Source organism: Perca flavescens, chromosome 21 (assembly GCF_004354835.1).
Source record: "Perca flavescens isolate YP-PL-M2 chromosome 21, PFLA_1.0, whole genome shotgun sequence".
Taxonomy (NCBI): Eukaryota; Metazoa; Chordata; class Actinopteri; order Perciformes; family Percidae; genus Perca; species Perca flavescens.
Window position 1 is genome coordinate 3,522,335 of NC_041351.1, and position 16,668 is coordinate 3,539,002.

A 16,668-nucleotide genomic window follows, 5' to 3' on the forward strand; every position below is an offset into this window, starting at 1 on the left:
GTAAATAGTCATGAAAATAAAAAGGAAACACATTGAATGAGAAGGTGTGTCCAAACTTTTGGCCTGTACTGTACGTTTGAGGAAAGGCCCAGCCCTGCCACCTGGCGTGGTCCTACCTGGTGTTTTGCTGTTCCGTCTTCTTCCGCTGCCAACCCGCCTCTCCCGTCTCCGCCGCGCTGGCGGACACAGCGCTGCCGCCACCGCCGCCAGAGGGCGCTGCGTCGGCGCTGAACTCCTCCACGCCTCGGGGCTGGATGGTGACGTTGCACATTGACACGGAGGAGGGGTGCAGCACCGTGTAGTCCCTCGTCCTGCCCCGGCCCCGGCCTCCTCCTCCGCCCCCCGTCGTCTTACTACCGCCTTCAGTCGTGGATTTGGGAAGATCGGTGCCAAAAGTGGCGCCGGGAGAGCCGCTGGAGTCCGAGGCTTTGCCAGAGCCCTGTTTGTTAGGCCTCCTGTACGTCCGACAGTTCGAGTTTCTTACGAGCGACGAGGACGAGGTTGTCTGGGAGAAGTCCGACGTCTCCACCAGGAAGTCCGAGTCGCCGCCGAGGTCCTCGCTCTCGCTGGGGCTCTGGAGCCTCGGGGGAGAGGGGCGCTTCTCGCGCCGGGTCTGCCCGAGGTCTGAGCTGCCCACGCCGATGCCGGCTGAAGCCCAGGAGAGCGTGGGCGCGGGGTTGCGAGGTTCCTGGCTGGGTGAGGGCGGACGGAGACCCATGATGGCTTCCCAGGAGTCGAAGGTGGACTCCAAATTGGACCCGGTCTTCAGGGTGGTGGTCTGCGCCAGGGGCTTCTTATCGCTCTCGGAAGCATTTTGGTACCACGAGTAGCTGTGCTGGTTCTCTGCCAACGAGGAACTCTGCTGGGACTTTCCTACGGAAAAAAGGAAAGCAGACTCAGAATCAGTCCTGTCAGACATCATAGTGGTGTCACTGTCAAATATTTTTATGCTTTGAAGTTAATTTAAAAAGTCAAGTTTAAACTTATTAAGAACTCAGTTCTTTTAATTAATACAGGATTTTAGAGCTGGGCAATATATTGATATTATATCGATATCGTGATATGAGACGAGATATCGTCTTAGATTTTGGATATCGTAACACGGAATAAGTGTTGTCTTTTCCTGGTTTTAAAGGCTGCATTACAGTAAAGTGATGTACTTCTCTGAACTTACCAGACTGTTGTAGCTGTTCTATTATTTGCCTTTACCCACTTAGTCATTATATCCACATTACTGATGATTATTTATCAAAACTCTGTGTAAATATTTTGTGAAAGCACCAATAGTCAACACTACAGTATCGTTACGGTATTGATAAAAGGCATTTGGTCAAAAATATCGTGATATTTGATTTTCTCCATATCACCCAGCCCTACAGGGTTTCCATTATGTTGATTTTGTACTTGCGGGGCCGACATGGCAAAATTTCTGCCGCCACGGTATCAGAAATAGGGCAGCAGCACAATGTAGTTGCCTTTTAAATGATCCTGTCGACATAATGCACCCCCCCCCCCCAGTTGGCTGCCACTCACACCGTAATAAAAAATATAGATAAAAATAAAAACAAGTAGAACTATTCAGAGGTTATTGGGCCCATCCAGTTTAACTCCAAATACTGTCGACTATTAAACGAACAGCTCCGCCAAAAACATCACCGCGGTGGGTCCGTTCCGATTGGACAACGTTCAACTGGTCAGTTCTGTCAGCTCATCGTCCTGATATCAAACTAGGGTTGGGCGATATGGAGAAAATCAAATATCTCAATATTTTTGACCAAATACCTCGATATCGATACCGCAACGATATTGTAGTGTTGACTATTGGTGCTTTCACAAAATATTTACACAATGAGATTTTTGATAAATAATCATCAGTAATGTGGATATAATGACTAAGTGGGTAAATGCAACTAATGGAACAGTTACAACAGTCTGGTAAGTTCAGAAAAGTACATCACTTTACTGTAATGCAGCCTTTAAAACCAGGAAAACATAACACTTATGTCATATCATGATATAACGATATCCAAAATCGAACACGATACCTAGTCTCATATCACGATATAGATATAATATTGATATATTGCCCAGCTCTATAGCAAACATCTGGAAACAAATAATTGTTAGGACAGACCTGCCCCCACTGCTAAAAAAAATAAGTAAATCCTAAAGGAAACACTGTATTATTATTAATAATATTTACAGGTATCTTAATATCCACTGGGACAACTATTTAGCGTTTTCATAATTGATTCACCTGGATATTATTGTCAGAAAATACTGAAAAACATCCATCCCAAATGTAAAGGGCCCAAGGTGACAACCAACAGTCCAAAACCAAAAGCTATTCATTAACAATGGAAGAGAAAAGCAGCAAATCCTCATATTTGAGAAACGGAAACCGAGAACGTTGGGTCGCCTGACTGATCAGGTCCTCTACTAATGTCAACAATCAATGGTGCTGTGACATTATATTCTCTGCACATGACTTACTACGATTAGTAATTGATCTCAACAAAAGGATGGACAATTTAGTAATTAACGGGGTAAAAAGGCATTAGGTTAAAGCTGCAGGAAGTAGAATTTAAAAAAATAAAAAACGCCAGAATTGGAAGTAGACCTCTTCCTGCAGCTCTCCCTCTCCCCTCCCCTCGTGATTGGTCAAAGTCCTGCGTCACGGGATACCTTTACTAAAAGCCTGAACACCGAGCCATGGAGGAGATGCCGAAGTCTAGTTTTCTCTCAGACCACTTGACTTACGACATGCTGAAAGATTACAGAATTTTTGCCAAACGACACCATATACAGTGGGGGAAATAAGTATTTGACCCCTTGCTGATTTTGCAGGTTTGCCCACTTACAAAGAATGCAAAAATCTACAATTTTAATCATATGTACATTCTAACAGTGAAAGACAGAATCCCAAAGAAAATTCCAGAAAATCACATCATATGAATTTATTAAAATTGATAACCATCTGATGAGGAAAAACAAGTATTTGACCCCCTGGACAAACACCATGTTAATATTTTGTAGAAAAGCCATTATTGGCCAGCACAGATGTCAAACGGTTTTTATAGTTGGTGACAAGGTTTGTGCACATTTCGGCAGGGATGTTGGCCCACCTCCCTGCAGACAGCCTCCAAATCATTCAGGTTCCGAGGTTGTCGCCTGGCAACTCAATTTTAAGCTCCCTCCAAAGATTTTCAATCGGATTCAGGTCTGGAGACTGGCTAGGCCACTCCAGAACCTTGATGTGCTTCTTCTTCAGCCACTCTTTTGTTGCTTTGGCGGTGTGCTTAGGGTCGTTGTCGTGCTGAAACACCCATCCTCGACCCATCTTCAGCTCTCTCACTGAGGGAAGGAGATGTCGGTCCAGAATTCCACGATACATGGCCCCGCCCATCCTCCCCTCAATACAATGGAGTTGTCCCGTCCCCTTGGCTGAAAAGCACCCCCAAAGCACGATGTTGCCACCACCATGCTTGACGGTGGGGATGGTGTTCTTTGGGTTGTACTCTGTGTTCTTTGCCCTCCAAACACGACGAGTTGAGTTGAGGCCAAAAGTTCTATTTTGGTCTCATCTGACCACATCACCTTCTTCCAGGCCTCTTCTGAGTCGTCCAGGTGGTGAATGGCGAACTTCATGCGGGCCTGTACATGTTTCTTCTTGAGCAGGGGGACCTTGCGTGCGCTGCAGGATTTCAATCCATGACGGCGTAGTGTGTTACCAACCGTTTTTTTGTAACTGTGGTCCCAGCTGCCTTCAGTTGATTCATCAGTTCCCCCCTTGTGGTTTTGGGATGATTCCTCACCGTTCGCATGATCAGGGACACCCCACGAGGCAAGATCTTGTGTGGAGGCCCAGACCGAGGGAGATTGGCGGTGGTGTGGTGCTTCTTCCATTTCCTGATAACTGCACCGACAGTTGATCTTTTCTCTCAAGTTGCTTTCCGATTCTCTTGTAGCCCATCCCAGCCTTGTGCAGATCAACAATCTTGTCCCTGATGTCCGTAGAAAGCTCTTTGGTCTTGCCCATGGTAGTGATGTTGGATGCTGGTTGTTTGGGTGTTCACAGGTGTCTTTTATACAGGTAACGAGGTGAGGCAGGTATATTTGATGTAGATAATTGGTTCGGATTGGGGCTGTGTCTTAAAGAAAGACTAACTGGCTTGTAGGAGCCAGAATACTTGCTGTTTGTCCAGGGGGTCAAATACTTGTTTTTCCTCATCAGATGGTTATCAATTTTAATAAATTCATATGATGTGATTTTCTGGAATTTTCTTTGGGATTCTGTCTTTCACTGTTAGAATGTACATATGATTAAAATTGTAGATTTTTGCATTCTTTGTAAGTGGGCAAACCTGCAAAATCAGCAAGGGGTCAAATACTTATTTCCCCCACTGTATAAACTGCCTGCCCCAGCTTTAATATGGAGAATTATCACAAATGCTGGTAAATACAGGGGAAACTCATTCATGCACAATAGGTTCTCTGAGACAGCCAACATCTGTCCACAGTTATCAAACCTACGCAGTTTTTCCACCCTTTACATGTCATGCAGAAAAGTGGCGGGTTGCAACCAACAGAAAAACTGTGCCCACAGTTTGCCGTTGGTTAGCTTTGCATGCTGCTCAGCAGAGTGATGATGTGCATAAAAGATTGCACCATTTCGAAAAGCACCTCGACCCACTGAAAACAGGACGCACGCACGCACACACACACACACACACACACACACACACACACACACACACACACACACACACACATGTTAGTGTATGTCTTCAAGAAAATCGAAACTGCCTGGACCCACTTGTCAGGACCAAACCACACACTTTGGTTATTAGTAGCCTGTGACCATTTCACCGTTCGCAGATAACAAACAGGTGACAACACTGGAGTCACTACTCTGCCAAAACACAGGAAATTGCTAAAGAATATCTGTATTGGCTCTGTAAAAAAGCTGTGTTTTTTTTTTTTTTTTTTTTAAAAGGCTGTGTTGTCGAAGCGTAGCAAAACTAGAAAGTAGGCCATTTTCACTACTTCACTGTCTTCAGACCTTATTTGACGAACAGGAAATGAACACTAACAATAAAAAAGGATAAAACATGTACTTTTCTCCCTTTGTGTCCACTGCTCCAGAGCATCAGCAACAGTGGTGGTCTTTAAGAGAAAAGGGGGGGTGGGGTCTGACCTTAGCTAAATGCTTTGACCATTCTAGGTAAATGTCTGGCATCTGGACCATCCCAAAGCACTCAACTTCTGTCTTTCTCTACTCAGAGTTTCATTATCGTGTCTCCAATTTGGCATCCACTTGAGCTTTTTACAAAAAAAATAGAGAAAAAAAATTCCGCATCGATGCAGTGACAGACCATAATCGGTTATTGCCTTGTTGATTTTCCAGTCGTTGCTTCTTTTTTTTTGTCTGTCGTCTGCAGTGTTCAGCCTCCGCTACATTCAGGAATTGTCTTTTTTTTTTTTAAGAGCAGATACAATAAAAAGGGGAATCCAATCCATCTGACTTGTTGAATATGTTGATGAAAACTACGTGTAGCAATTAGGGCTGCTCCCTCTTAATCGACTTAGATCTCTTTAGTCCATTAGTCATGTTTGATGCTTTTTTTCATGCTGAAGGACTTATTTCCAAGAAGCGTACGAGCACATCTCTGGTAATCAAGAATTAAGGGTTGACATTTTACCGAATAGATATCACCGTGAAACCTACTTTGATTACTTTCATTAAGGCAGTTATTTCTTGTATTAAACGTTTTCTGAAATGTTGCGTTTAAATACGCAAAGGAGGCGTTATCTCATTCAATACATGCATCATTTGGCAGGACTCTTTGCGGAGAAACTCAGATTTACAGATCTGTCGATTAAATCGATTAAACAATTGAATGAGTGTTAGTCGACTAAGAATTTCTTCAAATCAAACACAGCCCTAGTAGCAATATATAATAATACTGAGGAGGTGATGCATCGTGATATCTAACCGGATCAAATCGCCGGTGAAGATTCCCACCCCTACCAAAGCCTGATAAATCACCACATCATGCATTTCAGGCATTTAGCCGACTCTCTTATCCAGAGAAGATGGCGACAAGAGGAGGAGGAGGAGGTTTACAAGTCTCGCTCAAGGACACCCAAGCTGTAACGGAGGCGGTGCGAGTGACGGTTTAGTTGGGGACTGATGATCCAACAGAGGATGGACTGAATCAGTCTAATCCTAAATATTCTCCCAAACATGGGACAGAACTGACCCGTACAAAACGTGATCAGAAGACACACAAAAAAAATAAAAAAAAAAGTCTCCTTTGACTTTAACACTGCCCGACTGACTCCTCTGTATAGCCCCAAACTACTATACAGCTCTAGGTGAAAGGGCTTTTTGGAGCTCACCGTTTGCATTTGCACATGTAAACATTACATCCTGATTACACGAGTTCAGATAAGCTCTTATTTTGAGAAACAGAGAAAAAAAAAAAAAAAAAGCCTGGGTCTGTGCTATGTTGACACTGCTGCAAAAATGTGCGGGAGATTAAATAGACTTTCAGTTCTTCCTCAGATTGTTGAGAGGACAGAACAGGGCTGGTAACATCAAGGCCTTTCTGCTGGGAAAAATGAGCTGCGCTCAGTGCTCGTATTAACGACAGACGATTACACAAGTGACAAAACCCATTCTAAAATGGTGATTTTTGAGCTTTCAGAAAATCCAGTCCAACCATTTCACACTCAAATAATTCAGGAAATGCAACCCTTTCAATTCTAAAGTGAATTACTTCACCCTTCGGTTGGAATGAGCAGATAGACACAAGTCTGTAAGCGTGACACCCCCAGAAACCTGCTGAGATGACTGCTTTGGGTGTCACAGCATCAACATGTTCTAATTGGACTCGGACCGGATCACACGCAGTGTTTCTGGGCTGCAGCTGACAGGGTTTTCTCCAGGATCTGTGCTAAGCTAGGCTAGATGGAGCCGGTTACCTCCAGGATCTGTGCTAAGCTAGGCTAGATGGAGCCGGTTACCTCCAGGATCTGTGCTAAGCTAGGCTAGATGGAGCCGGTTACCTCCAGGATCTGTGCTAAGCTAGGCTAGATGGAGCCGGTTACCTCCAGGATCTGTGCTAAGCTAGGCTAGATGGAGCCGGTTATCTCCAGGATCTGTGCTAAGCTAGGCTAGATGGAGCCGGTTACCTCCAGGATCTGTGCTAAGCTAGGCTAGCGGTGGGTGCGTCAGACAGAGTTAGGACACGCACGGAGATGAGAAGGGTATGTAGGGACTTCTCTAACTCTGGGAGATACGGGGAATAAGACAAAGTCCCAATAAGTCGGCGTGTTCCTTTAATGTCCAATTTTAGATTCCGAATCACAAATATAGGAGGTACCAAAACAAACCTCTACTTTGCGTTCACGGGTTGCACACTGCATGACCACAGGTCGCACGCATTTAACGTAGAATGATTTAAAAATTAAGTCTGTGAAATAAACTCCATCAAAGTATTTCTTTCAGTTATATTTGTATATTTTGTGGATTGATTAAAAGTCTGAGCAAGGCGGCTAGAAGCCCCCGGCTTTATATAAGCTGCTGTCACGTCGCAGACTTTTAAAAATAAAATTCTTTATAATTATAATGGATAACATCATAATGTAAATTTACAGTTAAGTGGCATGGGGTTTTGATTTCATTTTTTGTTCAAATTTGAACAGGGTATCACAACCTTCTTGGATATGACCGTATCAGTCTGAAGGCAGCCGAAGTGAACGCTACATATTGGCATACTTTATCAAAAGAGTTATTTGGTCAAGGATTGTGTCATATTTACAGAGTCAACATCCCCACGGCAGCGTTTCAGCTGAACTTTGGGCGACACGCTGGCTTCCCTTCGACACGGCTCAGTGTCCTAACACTGTGGAAACGTCACTCTGAGCACAAGTGCTCACTGAGACACAGCTTGTTGTTCGGAATCGGTTCAAGTGGCTCGCGTCTCTGGCAGGTGGCCAGCAGCAGTCACGGAGAGCGGAGGGCAAGTCGAGCTGAAAGCGGCGAGGACGCCGACAGCGACCGGCGTTGAGCGGAGAAACAACAACACGGATTTCTCCCATGTTGCTTGGTTAAAAGTGCTCATATTATGCTCATTTTCAGGTTCATAAATTGTATTTAGAGGTAGGTTTTGAGGCAAAAAAAAAACACCATATTGTTGTTGTACTGCACATTGCTGCAGCTCCTCTTTTCACCCTGTGTGTTGAGCTCTCTGTTTTAGCTACAGAGTGAGACTTCTCACTTCTGTTCCATCTTTGTTGGGGGTCACACATGCTGCAGTAGCTAGGTAAGGACTACTAGCCAGTCAGAAGCTGAATGACTGATCATTTGTCTCATTACTGTCATTTTCATTGAAAAATATTAAAATATAAATGATTATAGTGTGATTTTAGCGAGGATCTGTACCGGTTTTGTTTTTTTGTAATTTTTGGGGGGCTTTTCCCTTTATTCAATAGTGAATAGACAGGAAAGGATAGATAGATAGATAGATAGATAGATAGATAGATAGATAGATAGATAGATAGATAGAGAGAACGATGCAGTAAAAAGGGCCACAGGTCGGATTCTAACCCAGGCGGCTGCAAAGACCTCAGCCTACATGGGGCGCACGCTCTACCAGGTGAGCTGGAGGTCACCCCACAAATATCTTGGGACGTCTCTGCAGCACCACACTACATTCAGAACGGTTTGACACATATTTTGCCTTTAACAAATATTGCGCACCCCTTGCGATTTGGATATTGCACTAGTCCATATTGCGATTTGGATAAAATTGCGATTAATTGTGCAGCCCTAGACGAGACCGAGTTCAAATCCTTTCCGATTCCAAGAGGAGATCTTCAAAAAGTGGTCTTGAGAGCGGTCCTAAGTCCAAGACCGATCTAGAGTACTAACAACACCGGTGTTACTGCTCCGGTAACGCTCAGTGAAAACTGTACTCTAAGTTATATGACCTTTGGCGTTAAAAAGGGGGTTTTAAAGGAGGTCACCGAGTTTGTCATCTGAAATCCCAGAATCAAATTACGATCTGTGAGCCATCGGATTTTTTCTTTTTCTTTTTTTTAGCAGGTAAGATTTTTGTTTTGTGCCAAAAGTAATTTGTGTGGTTAACATGCGCCCGTTTGAAAACCAGGGCTTATGATGCGCTCATCAGAGCCATATGTGCTTCAATTAGGCCAGATTAAAACCAACTGACAGGAGCTATTCAGAGGTTAGTCAATAGATTCAAGGAGACCTTTTATCATTGCAATTATATCAAAAGACATTCTAAAAAAAAAAAAGGAAGATTTAACACATCAAATTCCAGGCCATTCAGTGACCATACTGTAAAAAAAAAAAATATCTCCGATGTCCTGAATCAATAAAGTTATTATCTGGGGTTGTTATGTGCTTTGAACATCAATCGATAACTTGCTGTACTGATTCTACAACCAACAGCACTCATGACTTGTCTTAGCCATTCACTGTTCTTTTTATATAAAACGTATATAAGCTAATATCTGAGTTGTTTTTTTGTTTTTTTTTACTGTTGATAAGATTAAATTAGTATTTCCAAGACACTACTTACGAGTCTAGTTACCCCGCATGGACATCTATCATTATATTGACATTTAAATACATTAAACTAGGGCTGGGCAATATGTCGGTATTATATCAATATCGTGATATGACTAGATATCGTCTTAGATTTTGGATATCGTGATATGACATAAGTGGTGTCTCTTCCTGGTTTTAAAGGCTACATTACAGTAAAGTGATGTACTTTTCTGAACTTACCAGACTGTTCTGGCTGTTTGCCTTTTCCCCCATTTAGACATTATGTCCACATTACTGATGATTATTTATCTAAAATCTAAATGTGAAGATATTTTGTTAAAGCACCAATTATCAACCCTAGAATATCGCAGCAATATCGATATCGAGGTATTTGGTCAAGAATATCATGATATCTGATTTTTCTCCATATCGCCCAGTCCTACATTAAACTATATGATAACTAAATGAATAAGTAGATGTACTGAGCTGAAAGGTTTCAAATTCTGCGCATTACCTATGCTGGCAGTGCTGCTGTTGAAGAACCGAGCGGTGTCCTCCATCACCCTGGGCTGGCTCCTGTCGTTGGGCAGCCACGACGCCCCTGTCCCGGACGTCAAAGTGTGGGATCCACCCTGGAGGCTGGACCTGCTCCCCGCGTCCAGAGAAATCCCGGGCCTCTCCGACTGCGGGGGCTCCGCGGGGGTCGGCTTGGCGGGGGACGACTTGCTGGCGCTGCGGGAAGACACCGGCTTGGATTCATCGTCGCTGTCGAATCCAAACGGGTCCTCCATGCCGTCTGCGCTCGGACGGGGTCTCTTGTAAACCTCCAGGACAGAGTCATTCTTGGGGGCGCCGGCGCGCTTGGAGCCCACCTTGGCCTTGTAGGTGGTGTCGCCCCATTTGGTACTAAGGGTGCCTCTCTTGGTGGACAGAACCTCGTCAAACTTGGACGTGCCCTCTCCTACCTTGCGGCTGTAGGTTTTACCAAATCTGGATGTCATTGTTGCATCTGGGTCATATTCTCTACGACAAGAGAACAGAAAAAAAAAAAGTCATTGATGGATGTAATGTTTACTCAAGAACACACATATGTATGTACAGTGCTAAGCATACGTGAATACACCCATGCTCAAGTTAACAAAAAAAAAAAATAATCTTTTGGAAACTGAGAAAAGAGATTGGCATGGGGTAGTTTCCATAAAATTATCTCTCAATGCAAATCAAACCAGCTGTTAGGCTAACTGAAATAAAACCATGCCAATCTCTAGGTATGGTGAAGGGTATGTGATGATGTGGGGGTATGGTGAAGGGTATGTGATGATGTGGGGGTATGGTGAAGGGTATGTGATGATGTGGGGGGTATGGTGAAGGGTATGTGATGATGTGGGGGGGCTATTTTAATTCCAAAGGCAAAGGAAACTTTATCAGGATGCATAGTATCCTGGATCCATGAAATAACTGGCCTTTATAATAAACATCTGCCTGCCTCTATGGGAATTTAACATAGGGGTGTGTATAACTTATGCCCCCTGTATTTTAAGGAAGAACATTTATTTATTTACGATACATTATTCATTCACAAAGAAAAATGGTGTCCTTAAAAGGTTGGATTATTCCGCTTTTTTTTTTTTTTTAATTAAGGCATTAAGATCAATTTCCCAAAGATGGTTTTTATTCCTCTTTTTAGTAAACTTTAACATGGGTGTATTCACTTATGCCTAGCACTTAGAGCTGGGTAATATATCGATATTGTGATATGTGACTAGATATCATCTTAGATTTTGGATATGTAATATGGCATAAGTGTTGTCTTTTCCTGGTTTTAAAGGCTGCATTACAGTAAAGTGATGCAATTTCCTGAACTTACCAGACTGTTGTAACTGTTCTATGATTTTGCCTTTACTTAGTCATTATACCCACATTACTGATGATTATTTATCAAAAAATTAATTGTGTAAATCTTTTGTGAAAGCACCAATACTCAACACTACAATATCGTTGCGGTATCGATATAGAGGTATTTGGTCAAAAATATTATTATATATCGTCCAGCCCTACTAGCACTGTATATATCGTTTACTCAAGTTTGCAAAGCCAGTGTCAGTCATGTTCGCTGACAGATGAGAATCAGATGAAGTATTTAGTCAAGAGATCGGGCTCTTACCGTTCATGTTTTGGTTCGCAAGCAAACAATACAATCGGTAAAAATGTGTATCATTGTATAAATATAATTTATTTTATATTTAGGTTAATATACAAGACGCTTAACGTTAGCTCAGGTGTGGGAATTACAAGCAGACAGCTCGAGTGCTTCTCAGCCAGCTGTTGGACAAAACAAGGCTAACGTTAGCTTGCCAGCGAGCTAATGGCGCTAATTTAGCTGCTATCAGCACTGGTGGGATGCTAGCAGAAGAAATTAATGGAAACACACAAAACACACTAGTGGAAGGGAGATGCGTCAGGTGGTACATCCGTGAGATATGCGTTACGTAGAAACACAACACATTTACCATGGGATACTAAAAGCTCGAGTTAGCATTAGCAAAGAAAAGCTCAACAGAGGAGACAGCAAACTGCTAGCTCGAAGCTAACAGCTAACAATAACTACAAGCTGACATCGTGTCGAACCAACGGCGAAAACTTCCAACACAGACCGTTTTCTACCGGTACAAGAACATTGACTGTTGTCCGTATGTCCACTTACTTGGTGAGCTAAAGGGCCGATCCGCACAAAACCCACTCCCGAACCAAAACGGCCGTCAAATTCGTCCAGTACCGCCGGGCCTGCTTCCCTGATCCAAGCAGCCCTGCACAGTATAAACAAGGCCGAACAAACGCCCTTAACGGCAAGTTACCGGGTTTGAAACACAGTGGCGAGAACGGCAGACCCAGACTTTTGAGAAAATATACCGTCTATAACCCTATATGAAGATATCGGCTTATATTTTTAAGCTAAATCACACTCGATTGTTTACTCCGGGTTGCGACGAAGGCTTCCATTGGACTCCCCCGCTGCTGCGTCAAGTTAACCGGAGACAGCAGAACGTGACCGGATGTGCAATAATCTATCCTTAGAAATAAAAGTACTAAGGGAACATACGGAAAGAACATTGTAGCTAAAAGCCAAGTTGGCATGCAAACGTTTATAAAATTATGTTTGCAAAATGTGAATTTAATACAGTCCATTCATTTACACATTATTCAATGTCACAATGATACATTATTTTGCTAGTTTTTTTTCCTTATGTAGGTTCTTATATAAATACACGTTTTAATCATAACCGGAATTGCTTGTATGTCGTATTTCGACCTTCACGCTATATCGTTATCAATCTTGCCGCGTTCAGGTGCTCCCATTAAACTCGTAAAAAAAGAATATGACAGCCAGTAAAGGCAGCATATTCAACTCTGCACCCCCATAGAAGGAGCAAAAATGAACAATAGAAATTTTTTTGCTATGAGTAGGCTATTAACCCACTGAAAATCTAAAACTTACTTTTTTTTTTACATGATACAAAAGAGGATTGTGAACTGCTCCACGCTGTGGTGCTTTAGTTTATTGAAGAAAAAACAGATTTATCAGCCATCAAACTTACAATATGCAACAACAGCAGCAGCAGCAACAACAACATTAGTGGAACCAAACACATGAGAGAATTCAATTGTCAATAATTGATTAAAGACATTTGGTAATTAAGCTCTACTAGAGGAGACAGAATCCAGTCATTAACAAAACACATCACTTTATTCATTGATTTATTTGAACGCATTGAATACATTTTTTTTTTTTTTAAACTAGAGCCTTGACAATACCTTGGACTCTAAAGTGTGACTGCGAGACAGAATACAACTGGGTGGTCCAGAAGCTAAAAGTTTGGATGCTGGGACAACATCTTGTTCAAACATTACATTAAAATCATGATTTTAACTTTACTTAAATTACACTTTAAGTGCTAACTGAACATGTATAAGCGAATATAATTCACCATGTTTAATGTCAGAGTTCATTGCAGTGGAGATAAAAGGCATGCTTTCTGGTGGGTACTTTTACTAAAAGGTATTTTATTGTGACGACACACAATCAGTTGCCAGTTTATTAGTAGTAGACTAGAAATATTGATACCTAAGTAATGGGTGATTGGCTACATTTGAATTTCAGTTTGCCAGCGTTGGCTGCTGCTCCTCCCTCTTTGCTGTCCATTATGTAAATGTAAAATAGTGTCCCATGACCAGGTCGTTTCTTTGCAAACGACAAGGCACAAAGCATTATGGGGCATATTTGATGCCACTGACTCCAGACTTAATATTTCAGTTTGTGTTTAACCCTTGTGTTGTCTTCCTGTCGACCATGAACTTGTTCTCCTTTCTTTTCTTGGGTCTTTTTCAGATATTCTTCGTGCTTTTTAAAATGTATGGTCAATAAACCTCATTAAAATGACATTATACCTCATTTTTTTAGTTCAAACAAAGCAGATCTTATGAAATAATTTAACTAATAGTTAAGATCAGAAGATGTTGAGTGAATCATAGACTGGTTTATGTCAAAGTTTAGTCAGGAGACTGGTTTGAAACCATTAAACGCATTTTTTCAAATACGCCGCACTTTCGCCGCATAAATTGCAGATTTCCGCGTAAAATATGCAGGGCTTGCATGATTTCATAATCCCCGCATTTTCGTTGCAAAAAAGTCACATATATCTTAGCAGAAAGTTGAAAAATGTTGCATTTACTTCACACAAGAGCTTATAATTAATTTTACTGATATTTACTGTCTGATACTCTGGCTATTTACTTTTGTTGTTTATAATTTTTTTTACTGACTACTTGTTATATGCTATGTATTTCAACTGTCTATCTATTGATTGATAGATATTATTATTTATTATTTTTTTATTAAATTTTTTTTTATTCTTTTACTTTCTTATCTGTTTTTTATTCTTTATAAAAACATGTTCTGTAACGAAATGAGTTGTGTTCTACAACTTCAATCTCTTTTTTGGCAAATTGTAACAAAAATATTCTGCAATAAAAAAAAAAAAAAACTTCACACAAGAGCAGCCATTTTCCCCTGTTGCCATGGGAACGTTTTGAAGTACGCGACATGAAAATCATCGAAAAGCAGGGTGTTGGGGGGGAGAATCACTTTTTTGTCCTCTTTTTCATCAAACTGTAATTTTTGCAAGTTCATCGCATAAAATGACATAAATATCCTGCATATATTACATCGCATTTTTTAAGAAAACATGCCGCATAATCAAGGATTTTTGCCCGCAACAATCACAAAAAAACTGCATTTTTCTGGAAGGACTGCCATACAACACCCATCTATGCATCCAAGTTATTTTTGGGCATTTGGTAGAAAAAAAACAACGTTATTTCTGATAAATACACTCCGAAAACGGGTCAGATTTGTCTCATACGTATCCTCACATGCTTAATGCATAACTGTTATCTTGCAAGTTGAAAAAAAATCTAATTTCTAACTTTTCACTATCACAGAGATCTCTGCAGGCAGTATTTTGAGAGGGAGTGCATTCCTGGTGCAAAGGTATGGGCACACTTTCTCAGTGAAAGCGTGAGTGAAGGTGTGTATGTATGTGTTAGTATCGGGATCAGAGAAGGACAGCTTCCCTCTGTCCCAGTCCAGGTGAACTCGGATCCTCAGGAGCTTCTTTCTGACCGGGAGATCCGTGTATTTATTTTCCGGCGAGTACGCTCTGTATCCGACATCGCTGAAGTCTACGCTCCAAGCCATGGACCCCATGAATCCCTTCCTGCAGACGGACTCGGCTAACACCCCCAGTTCCCACTCTTTGTTGTCTCCGACCTCGACGTCCCAGCTGTGAGTCCCCGAGTTGAATCCGGAGCCCAGCACGGAGTCCCAGTACGCAAACCGCTCGGGGTTTTCGGGAAGCTGCTGTATCTTTCCACGTCTCACGCTGGTCAGATCCTCAGACAGGACGAGCTCAGGATAGGCGGTGCTCGGGTCCAGAATCACGGGACTGTAGGGCGCCACGTCTTTCATCTTCTTCCAGATGTTGAAGGTCAGATTGCCCAGATGTTTCACCACGTCTATCAGAGCCCCCGAGAGCAGCTGTGGATCCTCCGGCAGGGGGCGCCGCCGGACTCTCTCCGCTGCAGCCCTGAAGTTGATCAGGAACGGGACGTCTTCGGCTCTCAGCTGCTCCTCTGTGGCTCTGACGGTGTCTGAAAGAGCTGCTATCTCTCTGCTCAGAGCCTCCACCTTCTCCTTCATCCTCCGGCTCTTCTGCTCCTCCTCCTCCCTCAGTGCGGCCATCCTGGCCTCCTCCTCCTCTTCTAGAAACCGGTGGAGCTTCTTAAACTCCTCCTGAATCTGCCTCTCCGTGTGTCGGGACTGGACCTTTATGTGCTCCGCCGTTTGATCAAAGTTCACTTTGACGTCGGTAAAAGCCTTCAGCTTGTCCCGCGAGGCTCTCAGGGACTTCCGGAGCTCCTCTCTGCAATCCTGCGCCGCTTCGTCGACGGGTCTGAACCTGTGGTCGGTGTGTATCTTCGCGTCTCGGCAGACGACGCACACCGGCTGCTGATGGTCCAGGCAGAAGAGCTTGAGCTTCTCCGAGTGCAGAGGGCAGAGAGTCCCGGGCCCCGATGAGGCTCCCTGGCCTTTTTTGCGCAAAAAGGTCTCGCACAGGTTCCTCAACGCCAAGTTACGGGGCGGATCGCCGCACTGAGACACTGTCCGACAAACCGGACACTCTCGGGATTGTTTCGTGCTCCACCAGCTCTGCAGACAGGCTCTGCAGAAGCTGTGGCTGCACGATAGGAGGACGGGGTCTTTGAAGACGTCCTGGCAGGCGGGACAGCAGAAATCCTCCTCCAAACAGGAAGCCATTGTCCTCTAGGTGGAGCTAAAAGCCCAGTAGGCAGACATGGAATGGTGCCACTCCTCCCTCTGAGTTACCTTAACTTTGAGCTGGGATAAAACTCTTATCCCGCCTGTAGAGTCAGCTGCTGGTGTAGGCTACGTGGCAGTATTCAAGATATCCCGTATTACTCCCAGCATTTCTTTCCCGAAAGTTCTCCGTAGTCAGTGGAAGTGTAGCGTT

At 43.1% G+C, this 16,668-nt stretch overlaps 2 protein-coding genes across 2 annotated transcripts in view; both read right to left on the minus strand.

Moving 5' to 3' along the window:
• Positions 1-12,636, minus strand: part of waplb (WAPL cohesin release factor b) — a 43,372-nt gene extending 30,736 nt beyond the window's left edge. Inside the window, exons 1-3 of the mRNA XM_028567839.1 lie at positions 12,285-12,636; positions 10,095-10,603; positions 117-873 (exon numbers count right to left, since the gene is read on the minus strand). Coding sequence (XP_028423640.1) covers positions 117-873; positions 10,095-10,581 — 1,244 coding nt within the window. The 5' untranslated portion in view covers positions 10,582-10,603; positions 12,285-12,636. The remainder of the gene's footprint in view (positions 1-116; positions 874-10,094; positions 10,604-12,284) is intronic.
• Positions 12,637-15,059: 2,423 nt separating this feature from the next.
• On the minus strand, positions 15,060-16,454 carry LOC114548539 (E3 ubiquitin-protein ligase TRIM39-like). Its single transcript, XM_028568521.1, has 2 exons — positions 15,907-16,454; positions 15,060-15,777 (listed from the first exon to the last, which is right to left on the minus strand). The coding sequence occupies exons 1-2, from the start codon at positions 16,452-16,454 to the stop codon at positions 15,060-15,062; spliced, it is 1,266 nt and encodes a 421-aa protein (XP_028424322.1).
• Between the last annotated feature and the right edge of the window lie 214 nt (positions 16,455-16,668).